Raw genomic sequence first — 20391 nt, 5'->3', positions numbered from 1 at the left:
GTCCAGCAGTGCTCCAGGGGCATTACACACTGAATATACCAGAGAGACAGACATTTACTGATGCTCCACAAGTGCCTGACGGATGACTGTTGGTGTATAAGAGCCTTCAGGTCTCTGGGGAGGCAGAGGGGAGGAACACTTAACATCAGCTCATCTGTTTATAAATGCAGCTGCTGCCTGTGTGCTGCAAATATATCAGCTGTTTGCTGCTGCTTCTGCTTTGATTCTGACTGAAATTAACAGATGAGTTCAGATTATTCAACTCTGTAAAAAGTAAAGTACTAAGTTCTGGTATCGTGAGCTTCCAAAATGATAAATCACCTCGTAGCAGAACGTTTTAGAGCCTTCGGACCACAACTGGACTCCTCACAGCTGCTTCATTAGCAGGGCAGCAGCTCCAGAGTCCCTCCATGTCATCATTTACAGGTTCTAAACTCATCTCATCAACAAACTTTGTCATCCCTGTTGAATCACCTCCAATATCCCCCTCATAGTCTGCTCTGAAGCCTTCAGACAGAAAATGTAATAAACTCGGTGTTGATGCTCTGTTGGGCTCTTTTTGTCTGGATATTAAAAAGCAGCAACAAACTTTATTTACTGTACATGGATTCATTGGATAGCTAAATCCTTTGGGCGGCTGTCAACACAGAACCTGATCGGTCACGTTTTTCAGCCAATCGGCAGCTGTTTCACGGTGAAACGCTGAGATGGCGTTGTGTTTCCCTGCTGAGGACCGAGAGCCGATGCTAACGTAACACGTCTGCTGCAGCCGAGCGCTTGTTTCATCTGTAATTTATAAGAGTTCCTTCAGCATGAATCTTTCATGCAGAGGGGTAAATAGTTCTGCAGGGGTTAGCTGTTAGCTGGTTAGTGTTGCCCTGCCACATCTAAGTGCCATGTGGCTCAGTGGTTCACACAAAGCTCTGCAGCACATGTAGCATCAGTCCAATCATCCAGCAGAACACTTCAGCAGCAGAAAAAGAGCTTAAAATGCTTTGCATGTTGCATGGCTGCAGTTTGAATAAGTGTTGAGACAATTAAAACATCTCAGTCAGTGGGTCTATAACTGGATTACAGCTACAGTTGGGTTCTGCTCCTTATCTGAGGGTAATTATCCTTGGATATATGTCCTTGGCACAAAGCAGGTCATACCCCGGTACCATAGGTGGCGCTGTCCCCATTTCAGCTATCGCTAATAGAGCCACTTCCTGTTGAAGCGTGTCATACCCCGGTACCATAGGTGGCGCTGTATAAACTCAGCAGGTTCTTTAATCCGTGTTTGTGTTACAAACAAAGTCAGAAATCACAATCAGTCCCGAGCTCTGATTAAATTCAACTGAAATGAACCGGAGAAAGTATCTGTTCCGGCTCCAAAGAGCGAGTTAACATTAAGTGGTGAAGTCATCTAAACTAAAGCTGAAGTAACTGATCAATCGATCTATTTCATGCAGCTATCCTGACTTGTAACGGCCAGAATTCAGAAATATTTGTCTTTTTTCCTTGACAGTAGTAGTATATGTTGGATATAAACAGGGATGCACAGAAATATCTACCTAACATCAGTATTTCCTGATATTTGTCGTCTCGAAGCTTTTCGACAACACTGCAAGAAGCTAACAGTCAGAGGGTTTATATGATGAGATTAACTGAAGCTACAGTTGGGTTCTGCTCCTTATCTGAGGGTAATTATCCTTGGATATATGTCCTTGGCACAAAGCGTGTTATACCCCGGTACCATAGGTGGCGCTGTATAAACTCAGCAGGTTCTTTAATCCGTGTTTGTGCTACAAACAAAGTCAGAAATCACAATCAGTCCCGAGCTCTGATTAAATCCATCAACTCAACTGAAATGAACCGGAGAAAGTTTCTGTTCCGGCTCCAAAGAGCGAGTTAACATTAAGTGGTGAAGTCATCTAAACTAAAGCTGAAGTAACTGATCAATCGATCTATGTCACTATTTCATGCAGCTATCCTGACTTATAACGGCCAGAATTCAGAAATATTTGCTTTTTTCCTTGACAGTAGTAGAATATGTTCGATATAAACAGGGATTCACAGAAATATCTGCCTAACATCAGTATTTCCTGATATTTGTCGTCTCGAATGTTTTTGATTTGTTGACATGTTTGTTTTTTGGGTTCACTTAGTTTTACACTCACTGCTGCTGAAGCTGCTGGATCAGGGGTTCACTTAGTTTCACACTCACTGCTGCTGAAGCTGCTGCTGGATCAGGGGTTCACTTAGTTTTACACTCGCTGCTGCTGAAGCTGCTGGATCAGGGGTTCACTTAGTTTTACACTCACTGCTGCTGAAGCTGCTGGATCAGGGGTTCACTTAGTTTGACACTCACTGCTGCAGAAGCTGCTGGATCAGGGGTTCACTTAGTTTCACACTCACTGCTGCTGAAGCTGCTGCTGGATCAGGGGTTCACTTAGTTTTACACTCACTGCTGCTGAAGCTGCTGGATCAGGGGTTCACTTAGTTTTACACTCGCTGCTGCTGAAGCTGCTGGATCAGGGGTTCACTTAGTTTTACACTCACTGCTGCTGAAGCTGCTGGATCAGGGGTTCACTTAGTTTGACACTCACTGCTGCAGAAGCTGCTGGATCAGGGGTACACTTAGTTTGACACTCACTGCTGCTGAAGCTGCTGGATCAGGGGTTCACTTAGTTTTACACTCACTGCTTCTGTGTTTTGTCTCAGTTTTTGTTCAATAAATAGTGACTCAGTGTAATATGAGACGTGTTCATCTGAGGTTGGTTCTAACACCTGACGGTTCATTATGTCCTGATACATAAAACATCACAGGGTGTACTTTCTTTTGGGCAGGGGGTGTCATTGTGTGAAGTATAAAGATGAAGACAAATAGAAAATAACATGAAACACAACAAAAACAATTCAAAACGGGTTTTTACTGAGCTTAAACCGGTTTAAATCCCAGTAAAGTGATGTAAAGAGAGTAAAAACGGTCCGAAGGTCTTACTCTGCCTTTGTTAGACCTGCAGAATCCGTATAACCAAGAGTGTCATCAGCATAAAGGTGTATTTTTAATAAATACAGACAGCAGAATGGGCCCCAGAACAGAACCTGGCGGAACACCTTTAGTTTTAATCAGATTAGTTGATGTCCAGTTTAAAGGCGACATAACAAGCTTCTTCCTGTGCTTTCAGGGATGTTTTAAACACTATTTCCTACGTTTTTTGTGCATTTGTTGACTTGTTTTCATACATTTCATATTAATGTGTTTTCAGGCTGTTGAACCAGATTTAACCCTGAAACTGTGAAAATGTCCTCACTGCAGGTCAGAAACAGACTGTTCCTCACACAGATATAACAGCATTAACACACACACTGTGCACGCGACCATGCAGTCAAACAGATGCACACGTGCACGCACACACGTGCACGCACACACGTGCACACACACACAGAAGAAGGTCAGTGGGTGGACGAGTTACTTTAAACACCGACTCGACACTTCCTTCTCACGCAACCCCCTGAACCTCTCACATGCACACTCACATGCACACACACGTGCACACACACATGCACACTCACATGCACACTCACGTGCACACTCACACACATGCACTGAGTCTGTTTACTTGACTCTCTGCCTGTGTTGTTTCACATCATGTTTTTATCATTGACGGATTATAAGACGACCCGGGGCCCCCCTGGGGCCCCCCTGGGGCCCCCCCAGGGGCCCCCATCGCCCTGCAGTACCAGAGCCGGACCACCAGAGACGTGAGAATCCTGCAAACTGCACAGATGTGTCGCTCCTGCATCAGCCAGATGTGTCAGGAGTAGTTTTGAGTCTCAGAAGGCGTCACATGACCCTGAAGGTGTGACCAGGAGGCAGAGGGTCATTCATTCATTCATTTCAGCGCCTTATAGAGACAGAATGAAGCTAAATCACTGAGACACCGGAGCGTTGGAGCACTGAGGAACAGATAATAGGTGGACTGACAGAGAACAAGTAATTATTGGTGTTTGTTTAATGATGCAGCAGCTGATGGCGAGCTGCAGGAGGAAGAGGAGGAGGCGTGAACCGTGGAGTGAGAAAGCGTCTCTGCTTCATCTGTTTCTCCAACAGAAACCGAAAAGCCAGCAGAGGTGATAGAAATGATGGAGGAGACCAAGAACAATACAACAACTGATCCGCTCCGCCGGCAACGCTGACCAATCAGGAGCTGAGCGATGACATCATCCTCAGAGAGACCAATGAGAGAGAAGCACTGAAATCAGCTCTATTTCCATCACATTTTACAGAATCAGGAAGTTCAAACTGTAAAATGAAGCTTCAACAGTTTGGAAGAAAGTACTTTTATGGGATTTAAAGAGTGATAAAGAGAGATCAGCTGAATCCGATGGGTTCTGATGGGAAACAGCACAGAAACAGCACCGATGAGGCGGATTCATTGGCTCTGATGCTCTGATTGGACCTGAGTGCAGACGGTAGGCTGCAGGCAGACTGAAGCCTTCCTGAAGCTCTAATTAAAGGGAAACCAGAGGCAGAGCTGGGTTGGATGACCGTGGTCTCAGTCACCAGAGAGCAGAAGCTGCTCCTCCAGCCAAAGGCAGCCAGTCTGTCTGGATCTGGATCTGTGATAAAGTGCAGTAACTCCTGCACTTTCAGGGGATTCAGACTAAAACGTCACGGTTGGTTATTGAATGTGTTTTCCTGATGGAGCAGTTTCAGCGCTTCCTGTCTGCTGCAGCTGAGGAAATCAGATCCTTCATGTAAGCAGAGTTTGAGCTGAGATCTGTTCCTCTGTCAGGCCACCGTCCCTCTTTGTTTGTGGAAACTTTGAGGGCCTGTGGAAACCTGATGCTGTCTGTGGTTCCGCCTGTCTGCCATCCTGATCCTGGTCTTTGTACGAGGCTGTGCTGTCACACATCACTGCAACGTGATCACAAGTGTGTGTGCACTGAGTCTTACCTGCTTCACCTGTTGAGCTATTCTTCTTCCACCTGCTAAATCATCTACAAAACGAGAACATTCACAGCCTGACCCAGAGTCCAATAGTTCAGATAAAGATAACTTTTCAGCATTCAGGCAGAAAAAAGGCTCCTAACTCAAGGGATGAACCAGTGTTGTGTCGACACAGAACAGACAACTTAGCAAAGAAGCCATTTTAAACTGGATCTTTAGGCACTTTGTCACAAAGACACATCATTTGTTCCCATTTCTTTAGCTGCATCTATGAAAAACAGCAAAGAAAACACAGTTTGACAGACAGAAAATAGGATTTCTGCAGCAACAAGGTGATTCCCAAAGAGCTATTAGCTGAAAACTTGGCATATCTCAGCATGGTGTGCAGTGTGTCCTTAAAACATTTGAGGAAACTGGACAAGTGGAGGACAAAAGAAGAAGTGTCAGGCCTAAAAAACTATCTACAGCAGATGAACAGGATCTGAAAGTGATGTCCTTAAGAAAGAGGAAAAAATCCAGCTGTGACCTGACAGGACCTGAGAGATGCATCTGGACCTTCAGCTGATCCATCTACTGTTGGCCCAAGCCTCATCAGAAATGGTCTCCATGGAAGGGTGGCTGTCAAGAAGCCGTTCTTAAGGAAGGGAAACAGGGAGAAAAGGCTGAGCTGTGCCAAATGACACAAGAAGTGGACTGAAAATCAGTGGCAACAGGTCTTATGGAGGGATGAATCCTCCCCAGAGCCCGGACCTCAACATTATTGAAGCAGTGTGGGATCATCTGACAGAGAACGGAACAAAAGGCAGCCCACATCCAAAGAAGAGCTTTGGGATGTCCTTCAAGAAGCCTGGAGAACTATTCCTGAAGACTCCTTAAAGAAATGACAGAAAGCTTGTCTCAGAGGGTTCAGGCTGTGTTGGAGAATAAAGGAGCTCAGACCAGAGATTCACTTTAAAGCTGCTGAGAACTGAGAAAAAACTCTGGTTTTGCCTCAGATTCTGCTATGCCAAATGACACGAAACAAGGCAATGAAAACTAGGAGATGAACATTTTCTGTATGAATACATTCTTATTTCTGTTTCACATCTGGATGGAGACAGACTTTTTGTCTGATCCGATCTCCTGTTTCTCAGCTCCTCAGCTGGACTCTGCTTCTTTCTGCTCAGTCTGCCAGCTTCCTGTCGTCCTTATCTACCTGTGGATCAGTCAGTGCTGACACTCTGCCTCTGAGCTGCAGCTCTCTGGCTTCAGCCCACATTCGGTCTGTGTTCGGCTGTCACAGGCGAGGAGACGAGCCCTGGCTGCCAGCTGGGAGGCCCGCGGCGTTTTGTTTGACTAAACGCTCACATGGAGTCTGTGGAGGAGGTGCTGCCTCCGGGTTTGATACCAGCTTCACACAGCGGGGCCAGAGGCTTATTGTGGGCTCCTATAAGAGATAATAACAAACACAAGTTAGGTTAGTACAAATAAAGAGATCCATAAATTAACTTAACCTGCTTCCTGACTGGTAGAAACAGCAGAATTTAAATGAGGTTAATAAGGTTAAAGATTACAAGCTTCCATCTTTCTCATTACACCAGTGAGCGTCTCACCCAACAGTCTGTGGACAGACGTCACCATCGGTTACCGCACTTCCTGTAGCAGAACTGGCGCTCTTATTGTGAAAGGCCAGCCATGACTGGTTGGCTTTGATCATCGGCCGATTAAACGTTACTTTAACGTAATTACGTCACATTTTAGTGCAGCGATAACACTTAATGAACTGAACATACAAGCAGAATTCAACATGCAAACTGTCAGGCTGGAGAGGTAGGATCCAGATCTTTTAGTTAAAAAAAGGTTTATTCACAAAAACACAAGAACAGGGAGCAAAGGCAAAAACAAAGCGCGGCAGAGCCGGATTAAAAATACTTAAATGTGGAATTAACGAGACTATGGAATAACTATAAAGACTACGACTGAGAATAAATAACTATGAGGCATAACCAGACTTAACTTGTGTCATGAAGCGATAGTGAGGATTCTGCGATGAGTGAAAGGAAACCAGGAGGCTAAATACTGTGGAGTGATCAGTGAATGAGGAGCAGGTGAAGTGAGTGAACCGAGGAAAACAAGACAAGAACATAACCTGAAAACATAAGACTATTAACACATAAACTGTGACCTGAAAAGCAAACTGTGACATAAACAGAATTCAACATGAACATGACACATTTCACGCTGCAGGTACAGGTGAGCTCGGTGCTTAATTAGCTCTACAGAGCCGCCATTAAGCTAACTGTGACGTCACAACCAATCCGTGAGCTGCAAGATTCACACTTAATTAAAGGCACTTCAGCAATAACTTTGGGCCTTTTCTACAGTTCTGCTGATTTTTAGTTTTATTATTTCAATCTTTTGTATTCTACAGAATGAACAGAAACAACCCAAATGAAGTCACATATAATTATATTAGAACGATATCTAAAATATATATAAATATATATATAGTTCCATAATTTATGCCTGGAAGATAAAAAGGTTGATAGACTTCATGTTAAAGAGCTCTGAGAGGCTTCAGAAAGACTCTGAAGTGAGAAAAACAGCAGCTTTAGCAGCTGTTTTTAAAGGCATGAAATCATTTGTTCCTGATAAATACGAACATATCGTCTCTAAAGCCTCATATTTTCCTGTAACCGATGTTCAACAGAAGAACTTCAGCTGGATTGAGTCTTCGATCATAACAGAGGAAACCTGCTGCTGTTTTCAGGCCAATGTGAACACACACAGCAGAGAAGTCAACAACACACACTCCTGCTCCCACCAAAGTGCTGAACAAGCACAAAGCAAACAGCTACTGATTATCTTCATGATTAATCTTTTCAGAGGAACAGAATGAGTTCTGTGGTGAGAAATATCCACAACAAATTACTGCAGCACAACTAATCATCCGGCTGACGTTAGCAGATGAAGTCATGAGAAGAGCCGGAGACTCAGGAGACTGACCCCAGCGCTTCAGACCTCCTGCTGCTCCCCTCAGCCTCAGTTTGGAGCTGCAGATGTCCTGCAACAGCTGGAACCTGCAGATATAACCCTGAACCTGTCCTGCAACAGCTGGAACCTGCAGATATAACCCTGAACCTGTCCTGCAACAGCTGGAACCTGCAGATATAACCCTGAACCTGTCCTGCAACAGCTGGAACCTGCAGATATAACCCTGAACCTGTCCTGCAACAGCTGGAACCTGCAGATCTAACCCTGAACCTGTCCTGCAACAGCTGGAACCTGCAGATATAACCCTGAACCTGTCCTGCAACAGCTGGAACCTGCAGATATAACCCTGAACCTGTCCTGCAACAGCTGGAACCTGCAGATCTCACCCTGAACCTTTTGCTTAAACACTGAATCTGGAACAAGCAAAGCTTCATACTATAAAACATGATCTGTGGGTCCTGGTCATGCAGCAGCAGAGCATTCTGGGATTTGTAGTATTAGCGGTGCATGTGCAGCTCGAGGGCCAAATATATTACACTGCAGGCCAGATGTGGCCAGATGTGGCCTGAGTTTGACATCTGTCCGATATCAGTGTTGATTAATGTTGATTAATGTTGATTAATGGAGCAGCTGCGACTGGAATTTCCTGAAAGTTGAAGAGGAGCTGAAGCCGAACAAAGAATCCATTGACTGAAAACTGTCAACCACTGACCCATAAAAGAGATTTATTCTGAAAACACAAAGGGAACTTCCTGTTGTTCAATCCTGTTTATGCTCAAAACAAAATGAGAGACACCTGTACAGACTCATTGTTCAGGGGTTTATATCAAATCTATCTGCACGACACATACCTGTTACACCAGTTAGGGATGAGGATTATCACTGTGAATTATGCAGCTGTCACTTTAAAAACTGCTGTTAGATGGTTTGTCAGGACAGAATCTGCCATAACTCATAAAACTGAGAAGCTTCTGACTGCAGGAAAGACACCAACAACTCAGTGACTCAGTAAATGATTTACACAACTTCACTTTTAAAGCAGTTTATGTTTTAATACCTAAATGTAACGAGGCAGACATTAGTCATCACATTAATTTACAGTGACTTAGAAGTCAGCAACTTCTAAACCTAACCTAGTCAACACTTAACCAAAGTTAAAACTAGTAATGTTAAAACTAACCTGTTTTTAATGTTAAAACTAACTTGTTTTTAATGGATAAACATATCCAAACAGTTTTCAATGCTTAAACTTAACCAAACGATTTAATTCCTAAACCTAACCGAGTAATTTTTCACTGCTGAGACTTAACCAAAGTTAAAACTAGTAATGTTAAAAATAACCTGTTTTTAATGGATAAACATATCCAAACACTTTTTAATGCTTAAACTTAACCAAACGATTTAATTCCTAAACCTAACCGAGTAATTTTTCACTGCTGAGACTTAACCAAAGTTAAAACTAGTAACGTTAAAAATAACCTGTTTTTAATGGATAAACATATCCAAACACTTTTTAATGCTTAAACTTAACCAAACGATTTAATTCCTAAACCTAACCGAGTTATTTATCACTGCAGAGACTTAACCAAAGTTAAAACTAGTAATGTTAAAACTAACCCTTGTTTTTAATGGATAAACATATCCAAACACTTTTTAATGCTTAAACTTAACCAAACGATTTAATTCCTAAACCTAACCGAGTAATTTTTCACTGCTGAGACTTAACCAAAGTTAAAACTAGTAACGTTAAAAATAACCTGTTTTTAATGGATAAACATATCCAAACAGTTTTCAATACTTAAACTTAACCAAACGATTTAATTCCTAAACCTAACCGAGTAATTTTTCACTGCTGAGACTTAACCAAAGTTGAAAGTAGTCATATTAAAACTAACTTGTTTTTAATGGATAAACATATCCAAACAGTTTTCAATGCTTAAACTTAACCAAACGATTTAATTCCTAAACCTAACCGAGTTATTTATCACTGCAGAGACTTAACCAAAGTTAAAACTAGTAATGTTAAAACTAACCCTTGTTTTTAATGGATAAACATATCCAAACACTTTTTAATGCTTAAACTTAACCAAACGATTTAATTCCTAAACCTAACCGAGTAATTTTTCACTGCTGAGACTTAACCAAAGTTAAAACTAGTAACGTTAAAACTAACTTGTTTTTAATGGATAAACATATCCAAAAAGTTTTCAATGCTTAAACCTAACCAAACGATTTAATTCCTAAACCTAACCGAATCATTTTTCACTGCCGACACTTAACCAAACGGCATCATGGAAGCAGAAGTGACGCCGTGTGAACATAACATAAAACATAAAGCATGGAAAACCTGGGCCTTTAAACCTTTCATTAAGCTTCCTGTGGTCGGTTCTGTAATAAGAACAAAACAACCTGCAGAACCTAAAATCTCGATGACCATTCAACTCATCCTGCCCTCTTGAGTCTGGCCGTAAGATCGTATAATCGCTCAGAGAATCGTTGGAATGAAACTTTGCTGCACATCAGGATCATTTTAACTGAAACTCCAAACTTCAGCCTTGATGGGGGTGTGTGGCGCAGCCTCTTCTTCTGTTTCCATGCGGCAGCAAAGGGTAAAAGTTGAGTTATCTAACAGTTTAGTGCATATTTTAGTGCATGTTTCATTGTATAACTGAGGTTATGGATAATTAAGGTCAATTAAACATGCAGAAAATGAGTAAATTAATGATTAATAGATGGAACATGATGTGCAGGCGATCCTTCTGCTCTTCATGATTCATCATCTCTCAGGTTTGTAGATGCAGCTGACAGCAGAGCTCATGATCCTGGATGTACAGAAAAGGCTGGAACATGTCCACCGAAGCCTTTAAAAGTCAACTTTAGGTCACGATCTGTGCATCACGTCTCATTTATCTCAGGTTACAGCTTTAACTGTCAGTTAAACAACCAGAAGTGATCAGTGGAGTTCAATATGTTCAGATTTACAGAGGAGGGAAACCTGTGTTCAGCTGCTAAATGAAAGCGTCTCATCCTCAGAGAGTTGTGGAACATTTACCACGTGCACACTTTTTAATTAGCTCTGAGGTGTGAGAGGTCAAAGTCCACAGAAGTGTTTTAAGTGGATGTGAGAGCAAAGTTTCTCTTTATCTTCAGACTCCACCGAGAGCTGCTGAGCGAAGTAAAACAGCTGATCGTAGGTTTCGGAGCTCTTTCATTCTCTCATTTCCAGCATAACGTCAAACAGCTGTTTGCTAGCAGCTTCTGCACATCAGCTCTGGTTCTTTTACATATTTATTATAATCACAACAAGAGAAACAAGCTCCACACTTTCATTAAGCTGACTGTGAGGAGACAAATGACCCAGAATCCAGCTGTTGGTGCAGAGAAGCGTCACATTTACTGTAACTGATGTGAAAAGGTAGGAAATGAGTTCTCTGAAAAGGCTCGTTTCCTGACCCTCGAAGGGAAACTTCACAGGGTTAAACTGACATGTTCAGTTAAATGTTCCACAGAAAGTGCTTCTGATACTTTGCCTGTTGGTTATCTCACATTTCATACCAGAGATTATAAAGAAAATCACTTTATCATCAACGTTTGTAACTGAAAAATGAAAGAAAACATTATTAAAAAGTAAAATACTGTGAAATGTTCTGCTCAAACACATCCTCCTGTTGTGCTAATCAGAGTTAGCACGACTGAATGAACCATGAGCTCCTCTGAATGATCCAGTGGATCCTGTGTTAAAGAAGGCGTTGGAGCTCCTTTCTTTAGCATCTGGATAATTCAAACATGGCTGCTCAGGTCATCTCACTCAGTTAGGAAATAAATGTCACAACATTAAATAAAAACTCAGTAATTAACGGAACACATGCATTACTGCGAGTTACGCTGTGCACATCTCCGGCTTGGTCCATCACTGTTGATGAGAAAGCATTGTTTGCTAGCATCTGCTGCTAACTTACAGCTAACTGCTAACTTACAGCTAACTGCTAACTTACAGCTAACTGCTAACTTACAGCTAACTGCTAACTCACAGCTAGCTGCTAACTTACAGCTAACTTCTAACTTAAAGCTAACTGCTAACTTACAGCTAACTGCTAACTTACAGCTAACTGCTAACTCACAGCTAGCTGCTAACTTACAGCTAACTTCTAACTTACAGCTAACTGCTAACTTACAGCTAACTGCTAGCTAACTTCTAACTTACAGCTAACTGCTAACTCACAGCTAGCTGCTAACTTACAGCTAACTTCTAACTTACAGCTAACTGCTAACTTACAGCTAACTGCTAGCTAACTTCTAACTTACAGCTAACTGCTAACTTACAGCTAGCTGCTAACCTGTTTCCCTCTGGGATCAGTAACTATCTGTATCTACAGAGCTGGAGTGTTTCTGACTGCAGGAACAGCTTCATTCTGTCTCTGTTTCTGCATTAAATCACAGCAGCTGTCCAGATGTTGATGAGGTAACGCAGGTAAACACACCTGAACTCTCCTCAGCAGCATGACAGCGTGTCCTCAGACAGAAACTAACGTCCTGTTGGACGTTTTCTTTCCTTTCACGATGAAAACACCTTTTCAACATCCTGAGTTTCACTGCAAAAACCGCCAGTAAAAGCGAATAATTCGGCTAATTCAACATGTGTAGAAACATCTAAAATAACTCAGTCCTGCGCTCTGGGCTTTGAAGCTGCTGTAATTCTTGTGCCAACATTACTGGTTTAATCTGGTTTCACAGCTCACAACCTGCTGGAAGCTCGTCCCAAAGCAGCGGTTAGTTTGAGCCGTTTTTATAAACCCTTTTCTGGTGATTTTATTGGTTCTGGTCGGTGTGAGAAGGACAGAAAGACCTGCTGCATTTAGGAGGAAATGGAACTGAATTTATAGTTTTATCCTGAGTAACGGAGCCTCGTCGTACTCAGATGGACACGAGTCCATAATCATGTCTGTGGAACAAATCAGAGACAGAAACAGAAAGAAAGACGAACAGCAACATGAAGGAAGAGGAGAAGAAGGTGGAGAGCGGTTCTGTAATCAGACCTCAAGCTGTTTCTTCTCAATTACAGCCGCCCACACAGCTGAGAGTGTGTTGTTGTGTGTCTGCATGTGTGCTGCCGCAGTGCCACGTCTCTCCTCCCACTCTGAGGCTAAAAACAAACGCAGCGGCTCTCATTACACTCACTGAGAGGCCAATCAATGCTGCGGGCCCCTGGGGGCCCGTCCTGCGCTGTGTGGACACCGCCGTACGTCTGTTTAAGCAGCGAGTGTGAAGGCATCTGAGCTCAGGATGTTGGTGCTGATCCGCCCGAAAGCACACGACTAAACAAGGAGGCGATGCCTTCACTGCCTTCTCTGTGATGCCTTCACTGGCTTCTCTGTGATGCCTTCACTGCCTTCTCTGTGATGCCTTCACTGCCTTCTCTGTGATGCCTTCACTGCCTTCTCTGTGATGCCTTCACTGCCTTCTCTGTGATGCTTTCTCTGTGATGCCTTCACTGCCTTCTCTGTGATGTGTTCACTGCCTTCTCTGTGATGCCTTCACTGCCTTCACTGTGATGTGTTCACTGTCTTCTCTGTGATGCCTTCACTGCCTTCTCTGTGATGCCTTCACTGCCTTCTCTGTGATGCCTTCACTGCCTTCTCTGTGATGTGTTCACTTACTTCTCTGTGATGCCTTCACTGCCTTCTCTGTGATGCCTTCACTGCCTTCTCTGTGATGTGTTCACTTACTTCTCTGTGATGCCTTCACTGCCTTCTCTGTGATGCCTTCACTGCCTTCTCTGTGATGCCTTCACTGCCTTCTCTGTGATGCCTTCACTGCCTTCTCTGTGATGCCTTCACTGCCTTCTCTGTGATGCCTTCACTGCCTTCTCTGTGATGCCTTCACTGCCTTCTCTGTGATGCCTTCACTGCCTTCTCTGTGATGCCTTCACTGCCTTCTCTGTGATGTGTTCACTTACTTCTCTGTGATGCCTTCACTGCCTTCTCTGTGATGCCTTCACTGCCTTCTCTGTGATGCCTTCACTGCCTTCTCTGTGATGCCTTCACTGCCTTCTCTGTGATGCTTTCTCTGTGATGCCTTCACTGCCTTCTCTGTGATGTGTTCACTGCCTTCTCTGTGATGCCTTCACTGTGATGTGTTCACTGTCTTCTCTGTGATGCCTTCACTGCCTTCTCTGTGATGCCTTCACTGCCTTCTCTGTGATGCCTTCACTGCCTTCTCTGTGATGCTTTCTCTGTGATGCCTTCACTGCCTTCTCTGTGATGCGTTCACTGCCTTCTCTGTGATGTGTTCACTGCCTTCTCTGTGATGCCTTCACTGCCTTCTCTGTGATGTGTTTACTGCCTTCTCTGTGATGCCTTCACTTACTTCTCTGTGATGCCTTCACTGCCTTCTCTGTGATGCGTTCACTGCCTTCTTTGTGATGTGTTCACTGCCTTCTTTGTGATGCATTTACTGTCTTCTCTGTGGTGCGTTTACTGTCTTTTCTGTGATGCCTTCACTTTCTTCTCTGTGATGCCTTCACTGTCTTCACTGAGGAGGGAGGAAGAGGGTGAAATGAGACAGCAGAGAAGTGTCAGCTGTGAGGGAGACGCTGCCTTCAGATCTGAAACATGAGGAGGAGCTTTAGATGATTCTGGTTTGTTTCATCAAACTTAAAGTCCATCTTCTGACATTAAACTGCTCACTTCTCACCTCAGACTCCGTGTCACACAGCAGCTTCCTGGTTTTCTCTGAAACTTCCTGTGTGCAGTGAACAGAACATCTGCTGCTGATGACCTCACAGCAGAGAACTGATCACTGATCAATGATTCAAACCAACAAAAGGACTTGAACCGAGCCAGAAACCGATGTTAATGTGACTTTATTTTGTGTTTAGGAGCGAGCCGAGGCTGAGGCTGGATGTAACCGGGCTCCTCATCCCGGGGGGGGGGGGGGCACTGAGATCCCCACCTGTCTGATGGAGAGAGTGCAGGACGAGGAAGTCGGGTTACACGGGTTTAAAAATTCAGGAGTTTTCTGCTGCAGGCGGCTAAATATAGACGTGGGGGGGGGGGGGGTGTTTGTGTGTGTGTGTGTGTGTGGGGGGGGGGGTGTTGTCCTCATCACTCGAACTGTCGAACCTTTGACAGTGAACGCATCATGAGAAGGGACAGTGAATGCATCAGCTAACCTACAGCTAACTGCTAACTTACAGCTAACTGCTAACTTACAGCTAACTGCTAACTTACAGCTAACTGCTGACTTACAGCTAACTGCTAACTTACAGCTAACTGCTAAACCTAAACACCAAAAAGACAAAGGAAATTATCATCGATTTCAGGGAGAAACAGACTGATCACCAACTCCTGGACAAAAATGGGGAAAAGGTGGAGCGAGTGTCTTCATTCAAAGTTAGAATCTGCTGCTAACTTCTGAAAAACCTGAAACTTGTGTCAAATTATTTAAAAAAGTGCAGAATACGTCCTTTAATGTGCCATAAACACCTAACAGCTGACTAAAGTTCTGATGCATGAGCTTCAGAATGAAACCGACGTCGGCTGAAAGTTGCATCATACACCCCCCCCCCCCCCCCCCCCCCACCCCACCCAGAAAAGTCAAACAAAAGCAGTTTGGTTTTCCACTCGAGAGAAGTGGTCCATTTTCTGAGGGACCCTGAATGCAGCACGTCTGACTCTGAGCTTTCGGGTTTTAACTGAAAAAGTGAAAAGTTGAAGAAGTTGGACTGAAGAGGAGCTTCTCCCCCCCCCCCGAGGTTTCCGTTTAATTAAAACCACGTTCAGCACTTCTTCCCCTTCAATTAACCTCCACCTCAGCCAATCAGGTTTTATCTCGTTAAGGTGGACCCCATCAGCGGGGGGGGGCGGTCACCTTTATGATCTCCCTCCCTCGGTGGAACAGGAAGTGCCAGACGGCTAATTAGCACTGAGTGAGGCGGCGGCGCCCCGATGACATCATCACCAAACTTCAACTTTACTTTTTACTCATCAGAGAGGATTGTGGGACGGCTGCTGCGTTTCAGGACATAGACCGAGCCAGACTCAAGACCAAAGGCAGCTAGTTGCAGCTGAAACGAAACCTTTATCCTGACTGGTGGTTTTATTTTAAAGTATCCAGGATGTAGATAGAGCCATGCACATAAATGGCATAAAACAACATTTTTGGGCCCAAACTGTTGGAGTTTAGCAGATTTTAACAAGTTCTTTGCGTTTCTGTCAAGTTGTCCAGGAAGTAGACGGATCCCACTTTTTGTTCCTGGTTAAACTGCTTCATAGTTTCATCAAAACACTTCGTTTTCCTGGAAATATTTTTACCATCTGAGGAATTGGATGTCGACCCTCAGAAAAAAGGTTAGAATTAAACTAACTATGACAAAACTTTCCAGTCTGAGGCTCATCCTGGATGTTTAACTTCTGAGATCCACCAGTCGGTTCCGTTCTGACGAACTGGACCCGTTTGTTTTCAGCCGTTAATTAAAATTAAAGAAGAGAAAACAGAGACCCGTCAGCTCCAGACAGTATTTTATATTTCTTCATTGTTACAATAATTAGTGTCATGATCATCGTCAGACATAAATAGATCAGTTGATTCCTCGTAGTTAGAAGTCGTATCACAGCGAGTATATACAGATTTAAACATTACAAACAAAACCAAAGCGTCAGAGAGAAACGCTGCTGGTGTCAGAGCAGTTTTTCTCTGAATCTTTGAAGCTGCACAAAAAACAAGTCGACTGTTTCTTCTTGTTGAGCAGATTTAAAGTTTTCTGCCGTAAACAAACAGGAAAACAAAGCAACAACAACTTAAAGCACGACGTCTGTTACAAGCATTTAGTCCAGGATATAGTCATAGCCATGTCAGTAGAAGCTCGCCATGAGCAGGTTGAACTCCAGGACGTAGTCAGGGTCCATGTTGCAAACAAAACATCCAGAGTCCAACAGAAGCAGCGAAGGCAAAAGCAGACAAGAAGTGTTTCTTTTCCACTTCCTGTTTTTACAAAGAAGCAGATTTAAAGAGACAAAATAATAACAAAGTAATTTCAACCAGGAAGTAGACCTAACCCGACTCAAACTGCATTAAAGCAGCTGCACCATTTGGTGCCCCGGGTGAGGATGGAAGTATTCCTAAAAAGATAATAGTGCAAAATGGTTTTCTTGTAATCCAAGGCATAGACAGACTCCTGGAAAAAGCTGCATTATCAGAAGCACAAATATTTCTGTTGAATCGTTTTTTCATCCCGAGTCAAACCGAGTCACTGTGACGTCGTTTTCTAATAAAACCATCTTCATTTTAAACCTGATATCTCAAAATCTGACGCCATCGCAACAGAAACGCTGCCGTTTGGTTTGTTTATATTTTGGAATTCTGAACCATTCTGCATCCCAAAGGGATGCTAAATCATTGCACTTAGTGCACCAAAGACAGCTGACTCCAGGATGTAGCCACGGCCCAACACAAACAGATCTTTCAATAATGATACAGTCAGTTAATAAGTGAGCACTCCATAACATAGACACATCCCCACTGGAGGAAACATAACTAATATAACTCTAAAAATGTCTGAAAGTATATCTGAGGGGAGGAAACAGGCTAATTTCTGGCTCCTGAGTCAACAGATCAGATCAGGTCAGCCTCGTCCACGTGGACAGTGCACGTGTGATCCAGGTGTTTACGTGAATCGCACGTAGAATATTTCATTTTCATTCCCGTTACAGTGTCTGATTACGTGTCCGTAAACGTCTGGTTTATCCACATCTTTAATCTCTATCAGAATCTGAGGAATCCAGGAAGTAGACGGAGCCGTTTTTATTTTTTCTTGTAATTTTGTGGCCAGCACATGAAAAATGATCAAACAACAAAGTTTTCTGCCCCGAATTTAAAGTTTAAAGTTGGGATTTAAACACGTTTGGCCGACTGATGACGTGATGTCAAAAAGAACCTAAATTAACGGATAAAACACTAATTTTTACCATCTGAAGGTCATTTTAAACCAAATTTTACGCCATCACAACATAGAAAAGTGCAATTTGTTTTGTTTCCAAATTTCCTTTTTTTTTGTCTGCTGGAGTTTTATAAATGAAGTTCAATCCATAATTTTTAACGTGAGCGTCACGTTTTTGCTGATTCCTGGTTTAATAACAACTATGATTCAGGTTAAAGTCAGAATCTACACTGAAGCTGATCTGATTGGTCGAGGCCGGCACTTCCTGTCAGGTGGTTCATCAGGAACTCGACCCGTTATTTCAGGGACAAAACCATCAGCTTTAATCAACACTGAACCCGTCAGAGTGGAGGGAAAGTGACACCTAGTGGTAGAAACTTCACTCTGCAACCGACCAAACGTCTGGGCTCATGCTCAGTTTGTCCTTCGGGGGCCACCGTAGTTACACGCCGGCGGGCGGCGAGTCTTCAGCATGAAGCACGAACATCACATGCCTTAAATATATATCTCAGATTTAAAATGTGGCTCAATTTTCAGTTCCTGGCGACTTCTTCCTGATTTGTAGCGAATCACAACGTTGGACAACATGTCCAGCTCACTGATTGGTCGAAAACATGATGGACAGTTGCAAATGTGTTGGAACGTGTGGCTGAACTGATACCGAAACAATCCAGGCCTTAGACAGAGCCCACGCTTTCAGTGAGTCTTTAGCAGAGGGAGTTCAGGACATAGACAGACCCAAGGAGTCCAGGACATAGACAGACCCAACAAACAAACAGTCAGTCACAGTTTAAGTTTTCCAGATCGTAGCCAGGACTCGGACAGAGCTGAACGGTGCAGTCTAATTACAGTACATTCAACAGTGACATGAATTGAGTTCAACATTTGCTTCCGTTCCCTCTTCAGTTTCTTCTTCTTCTGCACGTCCTCATGCACAAACAGATGGACAAAAAAAATCCAGCATTTAGTCAAAGCCAGGAAGGTAGACTGAGGTGGGGATATTATACCAGCTCCAGGCAGTAGTCAGAGCCCAAAGCGGATCTTAGGTTGTGAATGCAAAGAGGTGGAAGGAAGCTGTAAGAAGGAAGGAAATGAGAAGAACGGATCCAGGTGATAGTCTCATCCGGACCCCGCCGCACCAGGACTGCTCTCTTTACTGAGACGGACTAATTCCTGGGACAAAACCTCCAGGTCCTGCAGAGACAGAGACAGAGTGTGGGTGCATGTGAGCAGCGCCCCCTGCTGTGGGGAAACCATCTATAACTGTGGTTAGTTTCATCAAAGCAAACCATGACGGGAGTAAAAACTTTAAAATCTGTGAAAGAAAACAAACTGAAAGCAGAAAAACTTCAAAAAAAGTATAAAACTTTAAAATCTGTGAAAGTTTGAGGCTGAAATGATGAGTCAGCTGTTCTGCAGAGTAAATCTGACATTATTGGAAACTAATAAAGATATTTTTAAGCCTCCAGCTGATCCAGAACCCTGCAGCCAGAGTTCTGCTGAGATCTAACAGCAGAGATCATGTTTCTCCAGTTTTAGCTTCTCCTCATTGGCTCCCTGTTAGATTCAGAATAGAATTTCAGATTCTTCTCCTCACATATAAAGCTCTTAATGACCGAGCTCCATCACATCTTAAAGATCTCACAGTTGGATATTTCCCCAACAGAGCACTTTGCTCTCAGGCTGCAGGTTTCCTTGTGGTTCCCAGAGTTTCTAAAAGCAGAATGGGAGGCAGAGCCTTCAGTTATCAGGCCCCTAAAAGCAGAATGGGAGGCAGAGCCTTCAGTTATCAGGCCCCTAAAAGCAGAATGGGAGGCAGAGCCTTCAGTTATCAGGCCCCTAAAAGCAGAACGGGAGGCAGAGCCTTCAGTTATCAGGCCCCTAAAAGCAGAATGGGAGGCAGAGCCTTCAGTTATCAGGCCCCTAAAAGCAGAATGGGAGGCAGAGCCTTCAGTTATCAGGCCCCTAAAAGCAGAATGGGAGGCAGAGCCTTCAGTTATCAGGCCCCTAAAAGCAGAATGGGAGGCAGAGCCTTCAGTTATCAGGCCCCTAAAAGCAGAATGGGAGGCAGAGCCTTCAGTTATCAGGCCCCTAAAAGCAGAATGGGAGGCAGAGCCTTCAGTTATCAGGCCCCTAAAAGCAGAATGGGAGGCAGAGCCTTCAGTTATCAGGCCCCTAAAAGCAGAATGGGAGGCAGAGCCTTCAGTTATCAGGCCCCTAAAAGCAGAATGGGAGGCAGAGCCTTCAGTTATCAGGCCCCTCTCTGTGGAACCAGCTGCCAGTTTGGCTTCAGGAAGCAGACACCCTCTCTACCTTTAAGATCAGGCTGAAACTTTCCTTTCTGATAAAGCTTATAGTTAGGGATGGCTCAGGTGAGCCTGAAACATCCCATAGTTCTGCTGCTATAGGCCCAGCCTGCTGGGGGAGCTCCCATGATGCACCTCTCCTCCCTCCATGAACATATGACATCATTGCTGTCATTAACTTGTGTTTCTCTCTCTCAGCAGGTGTCTCTGGCCTGGTGTTACGCTGCTTGTTGTCCCCT

At 43.7% G+C, this 20391-nt stretch overlaps 1 protein-coding gene across 4 annotated transcripts in view; it reads right to left on the bottom strand.

Moving 5' to 3' along the window:
- The window catches only part of gripap1 (GRIP1 associated protein 1), a 265294-nt gene that overhangs the window by 201746 nt on the left and 43157 nt on the right, over positions 1 to 20391 (bottom strand). The window contains exon 29 of one of the 4 annotated variants that reach the window (XM_072367050.1): positions 16417 to 19040. The exons of the other annotated variants lie outside the window; for them this stretch is intronic. Within the exon in view, the coding sequence (XP_072223151.1) occupies positions 18966 to 19040 (75 nt within the window). The 3' untranslated portion in view covers positions 16417 to 18965. Of the gene's footprint in view, positions 1 to 16416; positions 19041 to 20391 lie in introns of those variants that run through there. 4 annotated transcript variants of the gene reach the window in all.

Source organism: Leuresthes tenuis, unplaced genomic scaffold, assembly GCF_036924035.1.
Source record: "Leuresthes tenuis unplaced genomic scaffold, fLeuTen1.0.hap1 SCAF_16, whole genome shotgun sequence".
Taxonomy (NCBI): Eukaryota; Metazoa; Chordata; class Actinopteri; order Atheriniformes; family Atherinopsidae; genus Leuresthes; species Leuresthes tenuis.
This window is presented reverse-complemented; position numbering and strand designations above follow the sequence as displayed.